The 15,644-nt window shown below is 38.6% G+C and overlaps 1 protein-coding gene across 1 annotated transcript in view; it reads left to right on the plus strand.

Moving 5' to 3' along the window:
• ANKRD28 (ankyrin repeat domain 28) overlaps nt 1-15,644 on the plus strand; it is a 123,440-nt gene that overhangs the window by 53,331 nt on the left and 54,465 nt on the right. The window contains exons 4-6 of the mRNA XM_082654066.1: nt 3,110-3,180; nt 8,892-9,092; nt 10,773-10,860. Coding sequence (XP_082510192.1) covers nt 3,110-3,180; nt 8,892-9,092; nt 10,773-10,860 — 360 coding nt within the window. The remainder of the gene's footprint in view (nt 1-3,109; nt 3,181-8,891; nt 9,093-10,772; nt 10,861-15,644) is intronic.

The following is a 15,644-nucleotide window of genomic DNA, read 5'->3' on the forward strand; positions in this document are numbered from 1 at the left end:
CCTTCAGTTGTATATCTGATAACCCATTTCCAAAAGAAAGACAGACTATCTTCACCCTCTTCCTGCTTTCCAATTTTTTCTTTGCACTTGAAGCCAAATTCTTGGAGTGATTTTTCATGACCACTCCTTTCATTTCATTTCCTCTTCAGTACATTTCACTTTTTGAACATGTAGTATTTCAGTTTCATTTCCGAATTAAAATATACACACCTTTAAAGGTATACAGCTTACAGCGCAGTTGCCTTTCTACCCTAGTTCCCCATCACATCATCCAATTCATATTGCCCCCCACCACCAGTGCAAACACATAGGCAACCGCTGTTCTTAATGTCTTAGCTTTCCTCCAGGGTTTCCTTTTGCAAATGCAAATATAGATACTTAACTCTTCCTTTTTCTATGTAAAAGTAAAGAATATTATTCATACAGCTCTCACTTATTGCTGTTTTTACATTTTTTTTTTTTTTTTTGCGGCACGCGGGCCTCTCACTGTTGTGGCCTCTCCTGTTGCGGGGCACAGGCTCCCGCCGCGCAGGCTCAGTGGCCATGGCTCACAGGCCTAGCCGCTCCACGGCATGTGGGATCTTTCCTGGACCAGGGACACAAACCCGTGTCCCCTGCATCTGCAGGCGGACTCTAAACCACTGCGCCACCAAGGAAGCCCTATTTTTACTTTTTATTTCTCAGATCTTTATCAGCACGTAGAGATCATCCTCATTTTTTGTGACAGCCACATTCTATTTCCTTGTCGGTTAATGCCTTGAATCGGACTTCTGACCCTTCCCATTTGTTGGAGGCCCATTTTCAGGCCTCATTCTTCTCTACTTCTGTCTTTCCGGGGTACTTGTGTCTTTTGAGTGTCTGTGTCACTACCCTTCTGGCCTTAATGCCAGGACCTGCCCTCCTACTGTGCACATAAATACAAAATCATAGAAAGAGGTACAGGAATTATAGAGAACCATTGAAGTTCCAAGTGATAAATGGGGAGAAGGAAGGAGCCTCTTCACTGTCTCTAGGGCTCCAACTTTCTGACCCGTGAACATTTCAAGTGTTTGTGCTCTTACCCAAAACAAATGCTGACTTTATTGTGGTCAGAAAAGCTTCTTTTCACCATTTCGGTCTCCACAGAACCTGGCCAGTAGTTGTTCATATGTTTATTACATTAATATACCACTGTCTCTGGCTGGGTTGTTGTTTTTTTTTAATTGGCTGTGTTGGGTCTTCATTGCTGCACGTGGGCTTTCGCTAGTTGTGACGAGTGGGGCTACTCTTTGTTGTGGTGTGCAGGCTTCCCATTGTGGTGGCTTCTCTTGTTGCGGAGCATGGGCTCTAGGCACGCGGGCTCAGTAGTTGTGGCTTGTGGGCTCCAGAGCGCAGGCTCAGTAGTTGTGGCGCATGGGCTTAGTTGCTCTGCGGCATGTGGCATCTTCCCAGACCAGGGCTCGAACCCGTGTCCCCTGCATTGGCAGGCGGATTCTTAACCACTCTGCCACCAGGGAAGTCCCTCTGGCTGGTTCTTTATTTTGCTGACTCCCTTTCTTTCTCCCACAGCTTTAAGCAATCTTGAAAGCTCTCCTGCTGGTTCATGATTCACTGGCCCTGCCCACACAGAGTTCAGCTTCAACTGCTGCACTTGTGGATGATTTCCTACACCTGCCTTTCATTCATTTTCTCTCACATTCAGACTTATAAAATCTACCTCTAATGTATCCGTGCTACATGTACTAGGTACATTGGTTTGTATGTTAATCTTTTTTGTTGGTTTTTTATTGTTTGTTTGTATTTTGACTGTGCCGTGCTGCATGTGAGATTTCAGTTCCCTGACCAGGGATTGAACCCATGCCCCCTGCGTTGGAAGCTCGGAGTGCTAACCACTGGACCACCAGGGAACTCCCCTGTTAATTTTTGTAACAAGGTATTAGGGGATCTGGTTTATAGATGAAGAAATGTAGGTTCAGAGGGATCATATAGCTAGTTAGGGACCTATAGCTAGAGGTTATTCGGGCTGTAACTTGGAGTCACTGCACTTGATTATTACGTAGAACCTCACACTCAAAACAATGTAAACATTAGGATGTCTGAGTTCTATCCTTGGTTCTGCTGTAGTTGACTCTGGCGGTGAGCTGCTTGCTTGTACCAGCATTTCATCATCTAGAAAGTATGGAGGTTGGACTAGGTTCCTAAAGCCTCTTCTCACTTAGCTAGTTATTATTCTAGATGTAAATCTAGGATTGCTCATAGTGCAGGACCTGTTGCAAGTTCCTCTAGTCCTGAGAGTCAAGGTGGTTTCTCTCTACGTAGAGGGATCCCACGGTGTGCTGCTTCTGTTTGGTGGGGATTTAAGCACCAAATCAGTGGATTTTACATAGGTGATAGATTTTTTCCCCCTCAAATTACATAATACACTTATTGTCTTACTAAATTGTATTTCCATTCTATTAAGGAAAATTTGTGTCCATTGACTTAATGATTTTTAAACAAAAAATACATAGTTGATTTGTTTTAATTATTACTACTTTAGAACTTTAGGTATAACATGGAAAGACATGTGGATTGGTTCATTTCCTTTCTCAGTATTTTCCCCTAAGTTTATAGCCATTGTATCCATTTATAAAATAACTTTATAGTACTAAAGCATTTTTAATCAATACTGGAGAACTATTTTGATATTACTGTATTGCATTATAACATGATACATTCATTAGTAAAGAATTATAATGAAGACTTTGTAATGGTCTACGTTTTATGTCTTAGTATTCTTATTCATGTATTTAAGTATTTGAGGTTTTTAACACAAATTCTACATTGGGGTCTGATTTTCATTTTGGATGTGCTCTGTATAAAGGTGGCTTTTCTAGACTATATATAAAATGATGTTTCTTTGATTTTTAATAAAAAGAGCTAGTACCTTACTGGATAATTATATCAATTAAAAAGGATAGTTTTGTTTTGTAATTTAAGGGTGATTTATTAGCAGAAAGTATAAAAATGAAGTACTACATTTTCAGTTGTTATTTATCCAATTTGGACTATATATAACTAGTATTTCAGGATATTTACTTAAAATATTTTATGTAAAATATTTCAATTTATTTTTTTCTTCTTGTTGCAGGAGCTAGAGTTAATGCCAAAGACAACAAATGGTTGACACCTTTACACAGAGCAGTTGCATCTTGTAGTGAGGTATGAAATTTCTCTTAGTAAATATTTTGTATATAAAATCATTAAGTAGGCCTGCCTATGAGTCCATATTCAAATTCTGTATTTTCAAAAAAGGAAAAAGCAACCGAAAATACCTAGACTGGTCACTTTACTTTGGAATTTGTTCAAACCAAGTTAATTGTTCCATTTTCCTTTTGTGACTGAGGCCTCTTGGAGAGTCTGAAGTGGCAGAGAATAGAAAACCCTGCTTCTGTACTTCTTACAAGAGAGCAGTTGTTTTTCTGTCTTACAAATTCCTCCTCAAGGCTTTTCTCTGCTGACTGGTTCACAGTAGCCTAATAGACATGTATGTTGCAGAGGTTCTGCTGGTTGTGGTCAAGAAATAATCTCAGCAGTGTGTAATGACTAAATGAAATATTGTTTAGGTAAACACTGAAATTAGTTTCAGAAACATTACTTGATCTCACATGTTGCCAGTTCTAAATACAATCTTAAAATATGTTAGGTGTCTTATGAGGAAGAACAATTCCTTTTTATTTATAATCCTGTGTATTGTTTGACCTTCAAGATAACTGACATTTTGGGAGAAAGTTCATTTTTATATTTGTCATATCTTCTAGTCCTCATAACATCCTTGTAGGATAGATATTTTAAGGAACTGTGTAGTTAATAATTTGCCAGAACCACTCAGCTGTTGAGTAGCAGAGATGACACAAATACCTGGACCCTCTTTTTTTCTGTCATTTTACTGCCTTTCTAAAATGGATTGGGTACTTTTTACAGATGCATTGTGCCCAAAGCACCCCTTTTACCTATCTTACGATAGTTGAAAACATTTTTTAAATAAAAGGTGAGACTGTATAAATTAATGTTTTCTTCAGTTATTCAAATTGTGGGAGACGAGGGAGAGTGGCTACTGCTGCTTCTCCCCATCATGGGGCCAGATAGTTCTGGAGAGAGAAGGGGAACACATGCCTTGGGAGGATGTTTCCCCAGGAGAAACTGGGGGCGCTCCTTTCTGTTCATTCTTCTTTGTATTCCTCATTTCGAAGTACACCTTGAACCCCAAATGAGAGTTGGGTGAGTGAAGAAGAGTGGAGGAGAAGGTGGCTGGAAGGGAGGGACTGTAAATGCTGCGGTGTGACAGAGGCGGTCTGTTGACCATAAGCCTCTGGATCGGGAGAGGACGGTGGTCCTTGGTGGCTACAGCTAGTGAACTGTGGGACTTGGATCAGGAGACACTGGCTTCAGATATCACCTGCCACTTTCTAGCTGTGTGATCTTGGGCAAATCTGGGAATTCTGAAAACTAAGACCTATTAACCAAAATACTTTGAACTCTGAAATTCATGGTAATGTTTTTAAGTTAGTGGTTAGCCCTCTTGCAGTGAAGTTTCTTTAAATAAAGGCGGTTAAGGAAGATAAACATTGCCATCATGGCAACCTATTGATAAATTAGTCATACTTACCTATTTTTTGGTATGACTCTTGGAAATATGACTATTAAATTTAGTGGAGTTTTGTCAAATTAAATCATCAGAAAGAACACTTTGTATATTTGTAGAGATTATAAAACAGGCCAAAGATTCTTTAAAAAAATAATTAATGTTAAAGGCAGATTGCAGGTTCTACCCAGAGGCCTAACTGCTGATTTTTTAAAACTCTGTACGTGGCTTGAACTTAAGGGCAAACTGTAGGTTAGAAAGCAACAGATCCTAATAAGTTTAAGTTTAAGCTTTTCAACCTAAAAAAGGTTTAGGCTTTTCATCCTAAAAACTACTAGGCTATGTAGTATTACTACTCTTCTGCAGGATTATGGGAAACAGCTATAAAATGTAACCATTCCATAAAAATATAACTTCTGTAAACCCTGAGCCCTAAGGATTATTTTTCTTTTAAAAGGAAAATGCCATGATTAGGAAAACTGCTAGGAAACCTAGTCAAGATTATCAGTTTCACTGGTGTTCTTTTAATTATTCTTGTCATATCCTAAGAGCAAAAGAAAGCTATACTTACATTACTTACTTCATTTAATAGAAAACATAACCGCAAAGGGGTATATAAAAAGGCAAAATTTTAGGTAGCTTTTGGTTTATGTTTTTGAGATACCATGAGAGAAGTAAGCTCTACAGAAGATGATTAGAGTGACTATTTTCTCACTTCTCCCAAGGACAGAGATGACTAGCATCGCTGAAGATGCATAGTAAGGAAGTTAACTCCTCACAGACAGTGGATGTCTTAAGGCTTAATTCCCTCACTGAACTTGGGTTTAGAAAGACTGCTTCGGGTTAACTATACCAATTTCCCCAGCTCTCCTTCCGTGACATGGTTTCCATGCACCTGGTCATATTGTCTGGCTGCCGCATCTTTTCTCCACCACTGGTTTGTGACTGTCAATCTTGAAGTGTAGCATACAATCTAGCTCTCCATAAATGCTGAGTATTCTTCTGAATAAATCAGTTTCTGAATATTAGGGCTTTGTGAGTGTGTGTGTGTGTGTGTGTGTGTGTGTGTGTGTTATTTATTTATTTATCTATCTGTCTATCCATCCACATAACACTGGATCCTCTGAAGGATATGCATTTATTTCTTTAACCTAACTCCAGGAATTAACATTTTAGTTCTATCAAGATAACTGAGTTTAAAATATATTATCATGTGAGGTATTAGTGGTTCACCCAAACATTGTGTTTATTTGGAATGCGTTAGCCCTTCTTTTCCCTGTGCCTGACCCTAAGCTATGAATAAATAAATACTCTTTGGATATAATTAGTTAACCTTTTGTTATCACCCCACCCCCATATTTCTTAATCTTATTTAAATCAGTGTCATAGGGTATTACTTGTTTGTTTGAAGTCAAGGCACACCTGCAGCATTTCTTACACATGCATACCCTCTAATAATGGAAAAATCGGGATCAAGGTTACTATGGTAATTCTGTCATTAGTAAAACTATATCCTTGGTTATCTCTACATTTTTTTTCTAAATGCTTGTAATGTGTTGCTAATAAAATCTAGAATTTTACTAGGGTAAGACATCAGGCTCATTGGTTTGTAATTTCCAGAAATTTACCTTTTAAAATTTTTTTTTTGTTTTTGAATCTCCTGTCTTTAGAGAGTTCTTTAGTTTTCTCTAAATTTTCAAAGATCACTGCTATTGTGATATGGCACTGACGTATATTATTCTGAGTAGTAAATGATGGATGTATTAGTCAGCTCAGCTGCCATAACAAAATACCATAGACTGGGTGGCTTAAACAACAGAAATTTTTTTCTCACAGACTGGAGGCTAGAAGTCTCAGATGAAGGTCCAGCAGGGTCAGTTTCTGATGAGGACTCTCTTCCTGGCTTGCAGATGGCTGCCTTCTCACTGTGTCCTCACATTTGGTCAGGGAGGGGGGAATCTCTCTCTCCCTCTTCCTTGTCTTAGAATGCCATCAGTCTGATCAGGTTAGGGTCTCTCCCTTATCATATCATTTAACTTTACCGCTTTGTGGTGGGGGGTGGTTAGGACTTTGACACGAATTGTGGGGTACACAATTAAGCGTCCCCAGCAGTGGACCCAGGGTCCAAACAGTCTTAGTCGTTGTGTTTACAGCCTTCTTTAGGTGCCATCTTACCCACCCTCAACCATAAACTGGATTTATTCTTGTTTTTCTGTGAAACGAAAGTATAGCTTTGATTTTTCTGTTCTTGCTGATGGAACATAAGTATTCCATACACTTTTCAGAAACTTAAAGGTATGCGTTGTGAATTCCAGTTGGAAATAATTAAGGCAAGCCTGGCATCTATAGTATGCTGTATTTGCCTAGTTTATCCAATTATAAATTCTTCATTTTGTTTTTAATTATTTTCTAGTACATCTATTTCCCAGGATGGTATTAGTGTTACTCCCTAAGTCACAAAATACCCTTCTTGAGGATGAAGATTGAGAATCCTGACAGTGTTTGTACTTTGTTCTCCACGATTCTGAGTATATATTCCTCTGTGTATCTTTTTCCCTATATTCCTTTTTCTTAATTGAAATATAATTTACAGTAAAATGCACAGACTTTAAGTGTGTAGTGTTGAGTTTTGGCAAATGTATACACCCATGTAACCTTTCTCCCAATCTAGATTTAGAAGATTCCATCACTCCAGCACGTTCCCTCATGTCCCTTTTCAGTCAGTCCCTCCTGTCCCCAGAGGCACCTCTCAATTGCCTGTTCTAGAATTGCCTGTTCTAGAATTTTATAAAAATGGAATCATACAGTATGTACTCTTAATGTCTTGACTTCTTTTGAGATTAGTCATATTGTTGTGTACATTAGTGGTTCATTTCTTTTTATTGCCGAGTAGTGTTTCCTGTATGGATGTACAACAGTTTATCTATTTACCTATAGGTGGACATTTACATTTCTTGTTTTTGGCTCTTATGAATAAATAAAATAAAAAATAAAATAAATAAAAACATTCTTAGATGGGTCTTGTTAAAATTTCTCTTGGGTAAATAGCTGGATTGGAATTGTGGGGTCACAGGGCAGGCCTCCATATGTCTTTACTTAGCTACTCAGCAGGTTGATAGATTGATGGGCGTCTCTCCAGTCTTTTGCCAGCCTTGCGCTGGTTCCCATATTTCAGCAGTTCTGATTACTTTTTATTTCAAAGGCTATGTGCAAATCATGAATAATACTATTTTGCTTAGTCTTCCTTGCTACTTTGCATAGTTAGTTATTTTAATCTTTTGAACAATCTTATGTACGTTAGGTTTTTTTGCTTCATAGCAGACTTGAGATGAGTGATGGACAGGTGCTCTTTCCCCTCTTTACTGATAAGAAAACCAAGGGTCAGTTTTACTAGACTTGAATAGTTATACCTTGTAAATGACAGAACTGAGGTGATTTGGTTCTGGTCCTTTTCATTTCATATGTAGTTTGTTGTTCATCTGCCAAAAATAGGATGATCACTGTAAGGAGAAAAATTTTGCTACGTTTAGTTCTGATTATATTGCTTAATATTGATGGCATACTGGATTCCTTTCGATTTTGCCATGAGTCCAGTTTATGGATGTTTTGTGACATTTTTCTTGTGCTTCTGGGAGACCAATCCCTTTGAATGATAAATTCTTAATTTGCCTTGTTAACACCAACTTTCCCACCAGGTAGCATCACAACAAAGACTTCTTCCCTCCCTCCCTCCCTCCTTCCCTCCCTCCTTCCCTCCCTCCCTCCTTCCCTCCCTCCCTCCCTCCCTCCCTCCCCTCCCCTCCCCTCCCTCCCTCTCTTTCACTCTCTCTCTAATGAATTAGATCCTAGTGATTTTTCATTTTGTAAAATATAGCATGTGGAATACTTTGGGAAGTAGTATGTTTAAATTTTTTTATATTTAATGGTAAAGTGATAAATCTACTTTTTAAAGCTTTGAAAGTATAAATTAATTGTATCTCACCATCTAGAAAAGCAATATTAGTAATGAATGTTTTTGAAGGATATTTGTCAGTATTTCTTGTGCATTTTGATAGAGACTGATTGTTGTGCCTTTAATTGGAGGATAGAGAAAGGGAATGTTTTATTTTGATGTATCTTGCATGGCTCTGAGTACTGCCTTTAGTTCAAGCTACTTTGTTTTCTGGCTTGTTTATAGCAGGTTCTGCCAGAACTATTTTTATTTTCTCAAGAAATTTTATTTCCTTCATGTGTGTACAATTTCTAAAGCTGTTAACTCATTTGTCTTGTATATCTTCATATGTTTTAGGAAGCAGTTCAGGTACTTTTGAAGCATTCTGCAGATGTTAACGCTCGAGACAAAAACTGGCAAACACCTTTACACATAGCGGCTGCTAATAAAGCTGTAAAGTGTGCGGAAGCTTTGGTCCCTCTGCTGAGTAATGTAAATGTGTCTGATCGAGCAGGGAGAACTGCACTGCATCATGCAGCTTTCAGTGGACACGGGGAGGTAAGTGGTATTCAGTTAGACAGTGATTCTCTCTCTCTGCGTGTGTGCCTGCCCCCCCATTATTAATGAACTTGCCTATTTTGCTCATTTTTATTTAATTTTGCCTTTTTCAAACCCTCAGACTTCTTTTCATGATAATTCATGATATATAGCTTTCTCAAATTTAGAAATTTATTTATCAGATACAGCCCCTGCACTTGAATTTCATGGTCAACCTGGGGAGATAAAGGACAACACTGCCAACTGTAACACAATGTGAAAAGTATGTTCTGTCACTGCAGGAAAAAATGTCTAGGGAAGGTGGAACAGTTTCATTGTTCTCCCAGAAAGATGGTGACAAAGGAAGGTGGAGTGTAGAAAACCTTTTTTTTTTTTTGCGGTACACGGGCCTCTCACTGTTGTGGCCTCTCCCGTTGCAGAGCACAGGCTCCGGACACGCAGGCTTAGCGGCCATGGCTCATGGGCCCAGCCGCTTCGTGGCATGTGGGATCTTCCCGGACCGGGGCATGAACCCATGTCCCCTGCATCTGCAGGCGGACTCTCAACCACTGCACCACCAGGGAAGCCCAAAAACATTTTCTTATAGTTTATTTTGAACATTTAGTCAAGAATTCTTTGATGACAGACCATCAAAAGAAAACAATTTAAGAAAATTAATATTTAGTTATCTTATGCAAGGAGTATTGGTTAATGTTAAGTGTGCCATAGCAAAGAGTGTGGTTTATGTATGTACATGGAAGACTTAGGAAAGAATGAGACTCAGAGTTAGAAGAACCTTTGAGGGCAGCTTGTCCAGTCCTCCATTTTTGTTGCAGACACAGAAACTCAAAGAAGTAAAAATGGTGGTCCTACTGTATAGCAGAGGGAACTATATTCAATATCAATTCTTTTCCTGTAGTAGAAAAGAATCTGGAAGAAACATATGTATATATAAAACTGAATCACTTTGCTATGTACCTGAAACATTGTAAATCAACTATACTTCAATTTTTTTTAAAAAAAGAGGTAAAGTGACATTCCCAAGATTCCATGGCTGAGGGTTAGTCACTGCAGTGCTGTTTTCACTGTTCTCGGCTTTTGCAACATAAAGAATTCTTGTCTCTGCTGCAGTTCAGGTCACTAGATGAGTCCCTTTTTGACATCTGGAATGCCCTTTCTAATGGGGAAACTATTGTAAATATGCTTGAACCTAATGGAAATGACTTTTTTGGTACATTATGAGGTAAGTAGACTGTGCAGTGACCTTCAGGTCTAATCATATTACGGACACTGCATCTGTGTTTGAATTAAATTTAAGAGGTTTCTGGGATCAGAATGCACTTTGAATTTTAATAACACTTTGGGCTATAAAAAGGAATAAAACCTGTTGTTAAATACTCTCCCTTTAGACTTTCCAGATTTGTGCTTAGTTGTTCATAAAATACCAGGACACAAAGTGGCATCTTTAAAAAGATGCTGATGCCTGACTTCAGTAACCACCATAGTGAAACCTTTTTTCGTATATTGTCCTGTTGTTTATTAAATTATGTTAAAGCATCTTCAGTATATAGTCTCATCTTTCCTTTCTACAGATGCAGAAATTCAGTGCCAGAGAGCTTGAGATGAGTAGTTTTCACGATGGATATTCATGAACAGTTCTGCTTCTGAATGTTGATGAAACTGTGTTTATTTTTATTCCAGATGGTGAAACTACTCTTGTCTAGAGGTGCCAATATTAATGCTTTTGACAAGAAAGATAGACGTGCTATCCACTGGGCAGCATATATGGGTATGTGTATTTTAAATTTATTTTTTGACATTAAGTATTAAGGAAAAGTTGGACATTTCGTTCTTGCATTTGGTATAACATGTCTTTTGGGGTAGTGAGAAGTTGCACCATATCTGAGTTTGCTGCCCAAGTGGAACCAGCCTGGGAGTCAGGGGAGGTTTGCCAGGACAGGAGTACATTAGGTCCAGTTCTCCTGAAAGCTGTTTAAAATTAATTGTTTACTTTTAAAGGGAGAGATGTCCTAGACACAAGTTTGGGATACAGAGTTTAGATTGGTGTTTACTAAAAGCCCATTCTCATACCCATCCTGAACCCATCCTTGTTTGTATGGGAATATTAAGGTAGAAGTTGTGAAGATGTATTAAGAAGCCTGTTATCTTGTGCCAAGCACTGTGTTAAATAGGCATATCACGTTTGATTTCTACCACAGTAAGAAACTGAGGTTTAGATATCAGCTTTTCTGCTTTTAACATTCTTGAGGGAATTCCCTGGCAGTCCAGTGGTTAGGACTTCTCGCCTTCACTGCCGAGGGTGTGGGTTCCATCCCTGGTGGGGGAACTAAGATCCCACAAGCTGTTCAGTGTGACCAAACAAAGAAAAAAAAGGATTCTTGAAAAGTCTTAGGATCTGCACAGTTGCAGTTTGAAACTAACAGAGCTCATGGGAAAATGGTCCTGGGGCAGACTGCTTAAAACCTACGCAACTCCACGAGCAGAGCACTAACGAAAGCATTAATGGGTTTTTGAGGTAACTGGGACAGCCAGGGAGGAGAAAAGTCAGGCTTCCACAGGATACTTTAAAACGCACAGAAAGAACAGAGCAGAGATGCTGGCCTGCGGGCGCTAAGACCACGCAGGTTGAAGTGTATCTCAACCTGCTGCAAACCTTGCAAGTCCCGTTGGGCTAGGCTGTGCCTCTGGAAGGAAGCCGTGGGTGGGGCATCTTACAATAGAGCTGAAGAACTCCTTTCTTTGCAGCCATGGAGCTCAGGGCTTTTTCTTTTCCTCCCAACAGTCTATTCTGCTTCTGCTCTTCTTGCTCCTCTGACTTAGGAAAAATTACATGGACTGACGGACCACATAGTGCTGGTCTCATTCCCATGTGCCTCTCATACTGACTACAGAGACAGTCTAGCCCCTCTTCTCACAGGCATAGCTTATCCTCACTACTCCCTGCCTTTGCTTTTGTCTTTTCCTAGCTCTCACTTAAAATTCGAAGGTTGATAGAAGATTATTAATTTTAAAAACTATATAAAATTGTAAAATACAAAAATGTAAGAAACCAAATGAACTCAAACCAGTTGACGGTAACCCCAAGGTCCAGGAAAATCCTTTGCCCATCATGGAAATAACTCTTGGACTCTTGGTGTTTCTCTCACACCAAAGGTTTGTGCCTCCAGTTATGTCATGGGCACTTTTCTTCTGTTAACTGAAGGTAAAACATCCAGAAGCAAGTCTCCTGTGGTGTCCTAAAGTGCCCTCCTCACAGCCTGTAGGTTTTCTGTATTTTAAGTCTTGGGGATTTTTCTGAATATTCTGGAATAGCTTATTCTTGACAGCTCAGGAACAGATAGTCTGTGATTTTAAACTATATACCTTATATTAAAAGGTTCACACATTAAGCAGAGGGTGTCAGGCCTTTTATCTCCAAAGAATTAAACTTGGCTAAACAGCTGTTTTCATAAAATTGAAGGCCAAGGAATTTTGTGGGTTGCCTCTAATTGAGCTCCCAGAGTAGCTGGGTGTGTATATCTCAGAGGCCCTTGGATGGCTTTGTTTTCCTTGATCTACTAAATGTCATTTTTCAGGCCAATTGTGGATTGTAAAAGATATTCTGTATTTCTTGGACCTCATAGTCCATTTAATTTTTGAGCATAAACATTCAGAGATTCATAATTTTCCTTTCCCTGTCTCTTCCTTCCTTTAAGCTTGGAAAAAGAGGAGTATTGACACACAGTTTCTAAAACCATTCAGTTGTTTTAGGTGTTCAGGATTAAAAAGGAGCTAAATATATGAAAGTAGGGAGTTACTGCCTGGTCTCTTAAGACAGGCCTTAAGTCCAGGTCATTGACACCTCTAGAGAATCTGCCAATATTAGCCTAAGAGACATTACATTATTGCATTACATGTCTTCTTGTAATTTATTTCTCACAGGCTTCTGTATTTGCCCTGGCCTTCTGTCCCCTGGTTGAGGCTACCCTTACTTTTCTGTTAGGTTCTACCTCTTATACTTCTGCTACGATTGAATCCTCTGTTTATGTTCCCCAGCCCCACCTCTGTCCCCAAATGAACTGATCATTTTTCCCTCCCTACGCTGTGTTTGCTCCTACCATGAACCTTCATTAAGAATCCATTTACTGTTACTGATGAACCTAGTTACAGGGCAGGAATAAAGAGGTAGACATAGAAAATGGACTTGAGGACATGGGGTGGGAGGGCGAAGCTGGGGCGAAGTGAGAGTAGCATCGACATATATACACTACCGAATGCAGAATAGTTGGCTGGTGGGAAGCAGCAGCATAGCACAGGGAGATCAGCTCGGTGCTTTGAGATGACCTAGAAGGGTAGGATAGGGAGGGTGGGAGGGAGGCTCAAGAGGGAGGGGATATGGGGGCATGTGTATGCATGTGGCTGATTCACTTTGGTGTACAACAGAAACTAACAGTATTGTGAAGCAATTATACTCCAATAAAGATCTGTTTAAAAAAAAATCCATTTACTCATTCATCTTTTCTGTTGCCTTCAGTGCTTTTAGCAATATCCAGTCACTTTTTGCCTCAAAGTACCTTACTGTGGTGACTTTGACATAGAGGGTACTAAATAAATATTAATTACCTTGATAAGCAACTCATTACATTAATTCTTCTTAAAGCAATGCATAATTTGAGTTGATGTGAAATGGTGTTTTTCTTCTTACTTTCCTTTCCATAAAAACTTGTGAGCATAGCTCATTTTACTTTTATTAATACATTCATGAACAAAAGAAAAATGTAGGGAATTTTCCAAATTCCTGACAGATAATGATTACATTTATCAAATTCACGTTGCATGGATATAATTTTTTTAAAGGAGTTATTGACTACAGAATTATGTATGGCATGCATGTCTGCTGGATGCTGTCTTCTAAAAATACACCCATATGAATTGAATGAAATCTAGTCTCCTTGGTAGCATCGTTCTATAAATTGATAAGGAAAACACATATGTATTCTGGCTAGGTTCCACCTTGCTAGAACAATATCATTTATTTCACTCTAGAACTTTCTTCCCTTTTTTCTTTTAAATAGGTCACCCCAAACTGGCTATGGAAAGACCCCTTCTTCATGTTTTCAGTGGTCCGTTAAAGGAATTTTTACATATTTCAGAAATGTGATTAAATAAATATTTGTCAATTTTAAGATTGTAAATTTCCCTATGCATGGCACCTTTTAAAAATAGGGCTTTATCGGTCTCAGGAAAAGTTCACACTTCCTGGAATCTACATAATTAATATGATCTAAGTCATTTACTTAGAACGATGTGTTGGTTTTGGATAGTTTTTCCATTATGTTTGTATAATGGGCCTTCTAGTCTTAAAAATCAGGAGAATTTGTTTCTTTTTGGCATATTTAGTGAATAATATGTATTTGCCCGGTTTAAAAAAGCTATATTTATGCGTGAGCCTCCTGGGCATTATAAGTCCTGGTTTTTAATACATTACAGTAAACCCAAGTAGTTGTCTTTCTAGAGCCATAGATCAGAGAGTAATGTGTAGTGAGAGATCTTTTGTACCAGTTAATGCTCTTATATGATAGTCACATTTAATTTGGCATCTAATGATTTGACAGATATTCTTTTGATTTTTTCCTAAAAATATAGTAGATATTTTTCATATTGAAATGGGGAAAAAATAGCTGAATGTATCCACTTTAATTGATAATTTATATATATGAACAACTATATCTACTTGATTCTTTATGCATCTTGTAGACTCCTTTTTTCAAGGGGGCAAGGCACTATGTTTGAAAGTCTCATTTTTATAGTTATTTACTTTATATACTCCTTCCCTATGAGGGGTATTAAAAATGGCATCATTAGCAACTCGTTTAATGTAACATATTTATTAGGTACCTATTTTGTTTGAAATACACCAAGAAGTAGAACATAAGAGCCTATGATATTTGCCTTTAAAGATATATATATTTGGGAACTTAATACATAAAAGTAATTAAAGAGTTTGTTAAATAATGATTCAAGTTTAAGATACATCACAAAGTATTATTATGTATGCTTATTAGATAGTATTTACAGGTACACTGTGCTTTTGGCCACGTAATTCTAGGCAACTAGAAGCCTTAAAAAGACTTCTAGGGAAGATAGGAACTGACATGACCTTCTTCGAGGATTAGTAACAACGATTAGAAAGAAACGTCCAAGCAGAACATTCTGTACAACGTAGGAATCAGTCCCATGAACAAAGGCACAGAGGTGGAAAGGCTTTTAGGAGGAGGAGAAAGTACTGTATAATCTAATGTGACAAGAAGTGAGGAGATAAGAAAGGAGAACAGCGGTTCTCCCTCCTTCCACCTGGCCTCCTTATGTGGTTGGGTAGGGCCTGAGACTAGTTCTGCCTAATGAAAGTAGCATCCCCTGTGGACCAGAGCATTTAATTGCTGGTGTGAGACTGTAGTCTGTTCCCCTTTCTGGCACAGTGACCAAGCTGCCTTCAAATCGTGTGTCAGCTCCATGAATCTGGATCCTTGCGTGACTGAGCAGAGCCCTCTGGCCAAGCTATCATAATGCTAA

This window comes from Grampus griseus, assembly GCF_964374135.1.
Source record: "Grampus griseus genome assembly, chromosome: 5".
NCBI classification, from domain to species: domain Eukaryota; kingdom Metazoa; phylum Chordata; class Mammalia; order Artiodactyla; family Delphinidae; genus Grampus; species Grampus griseus.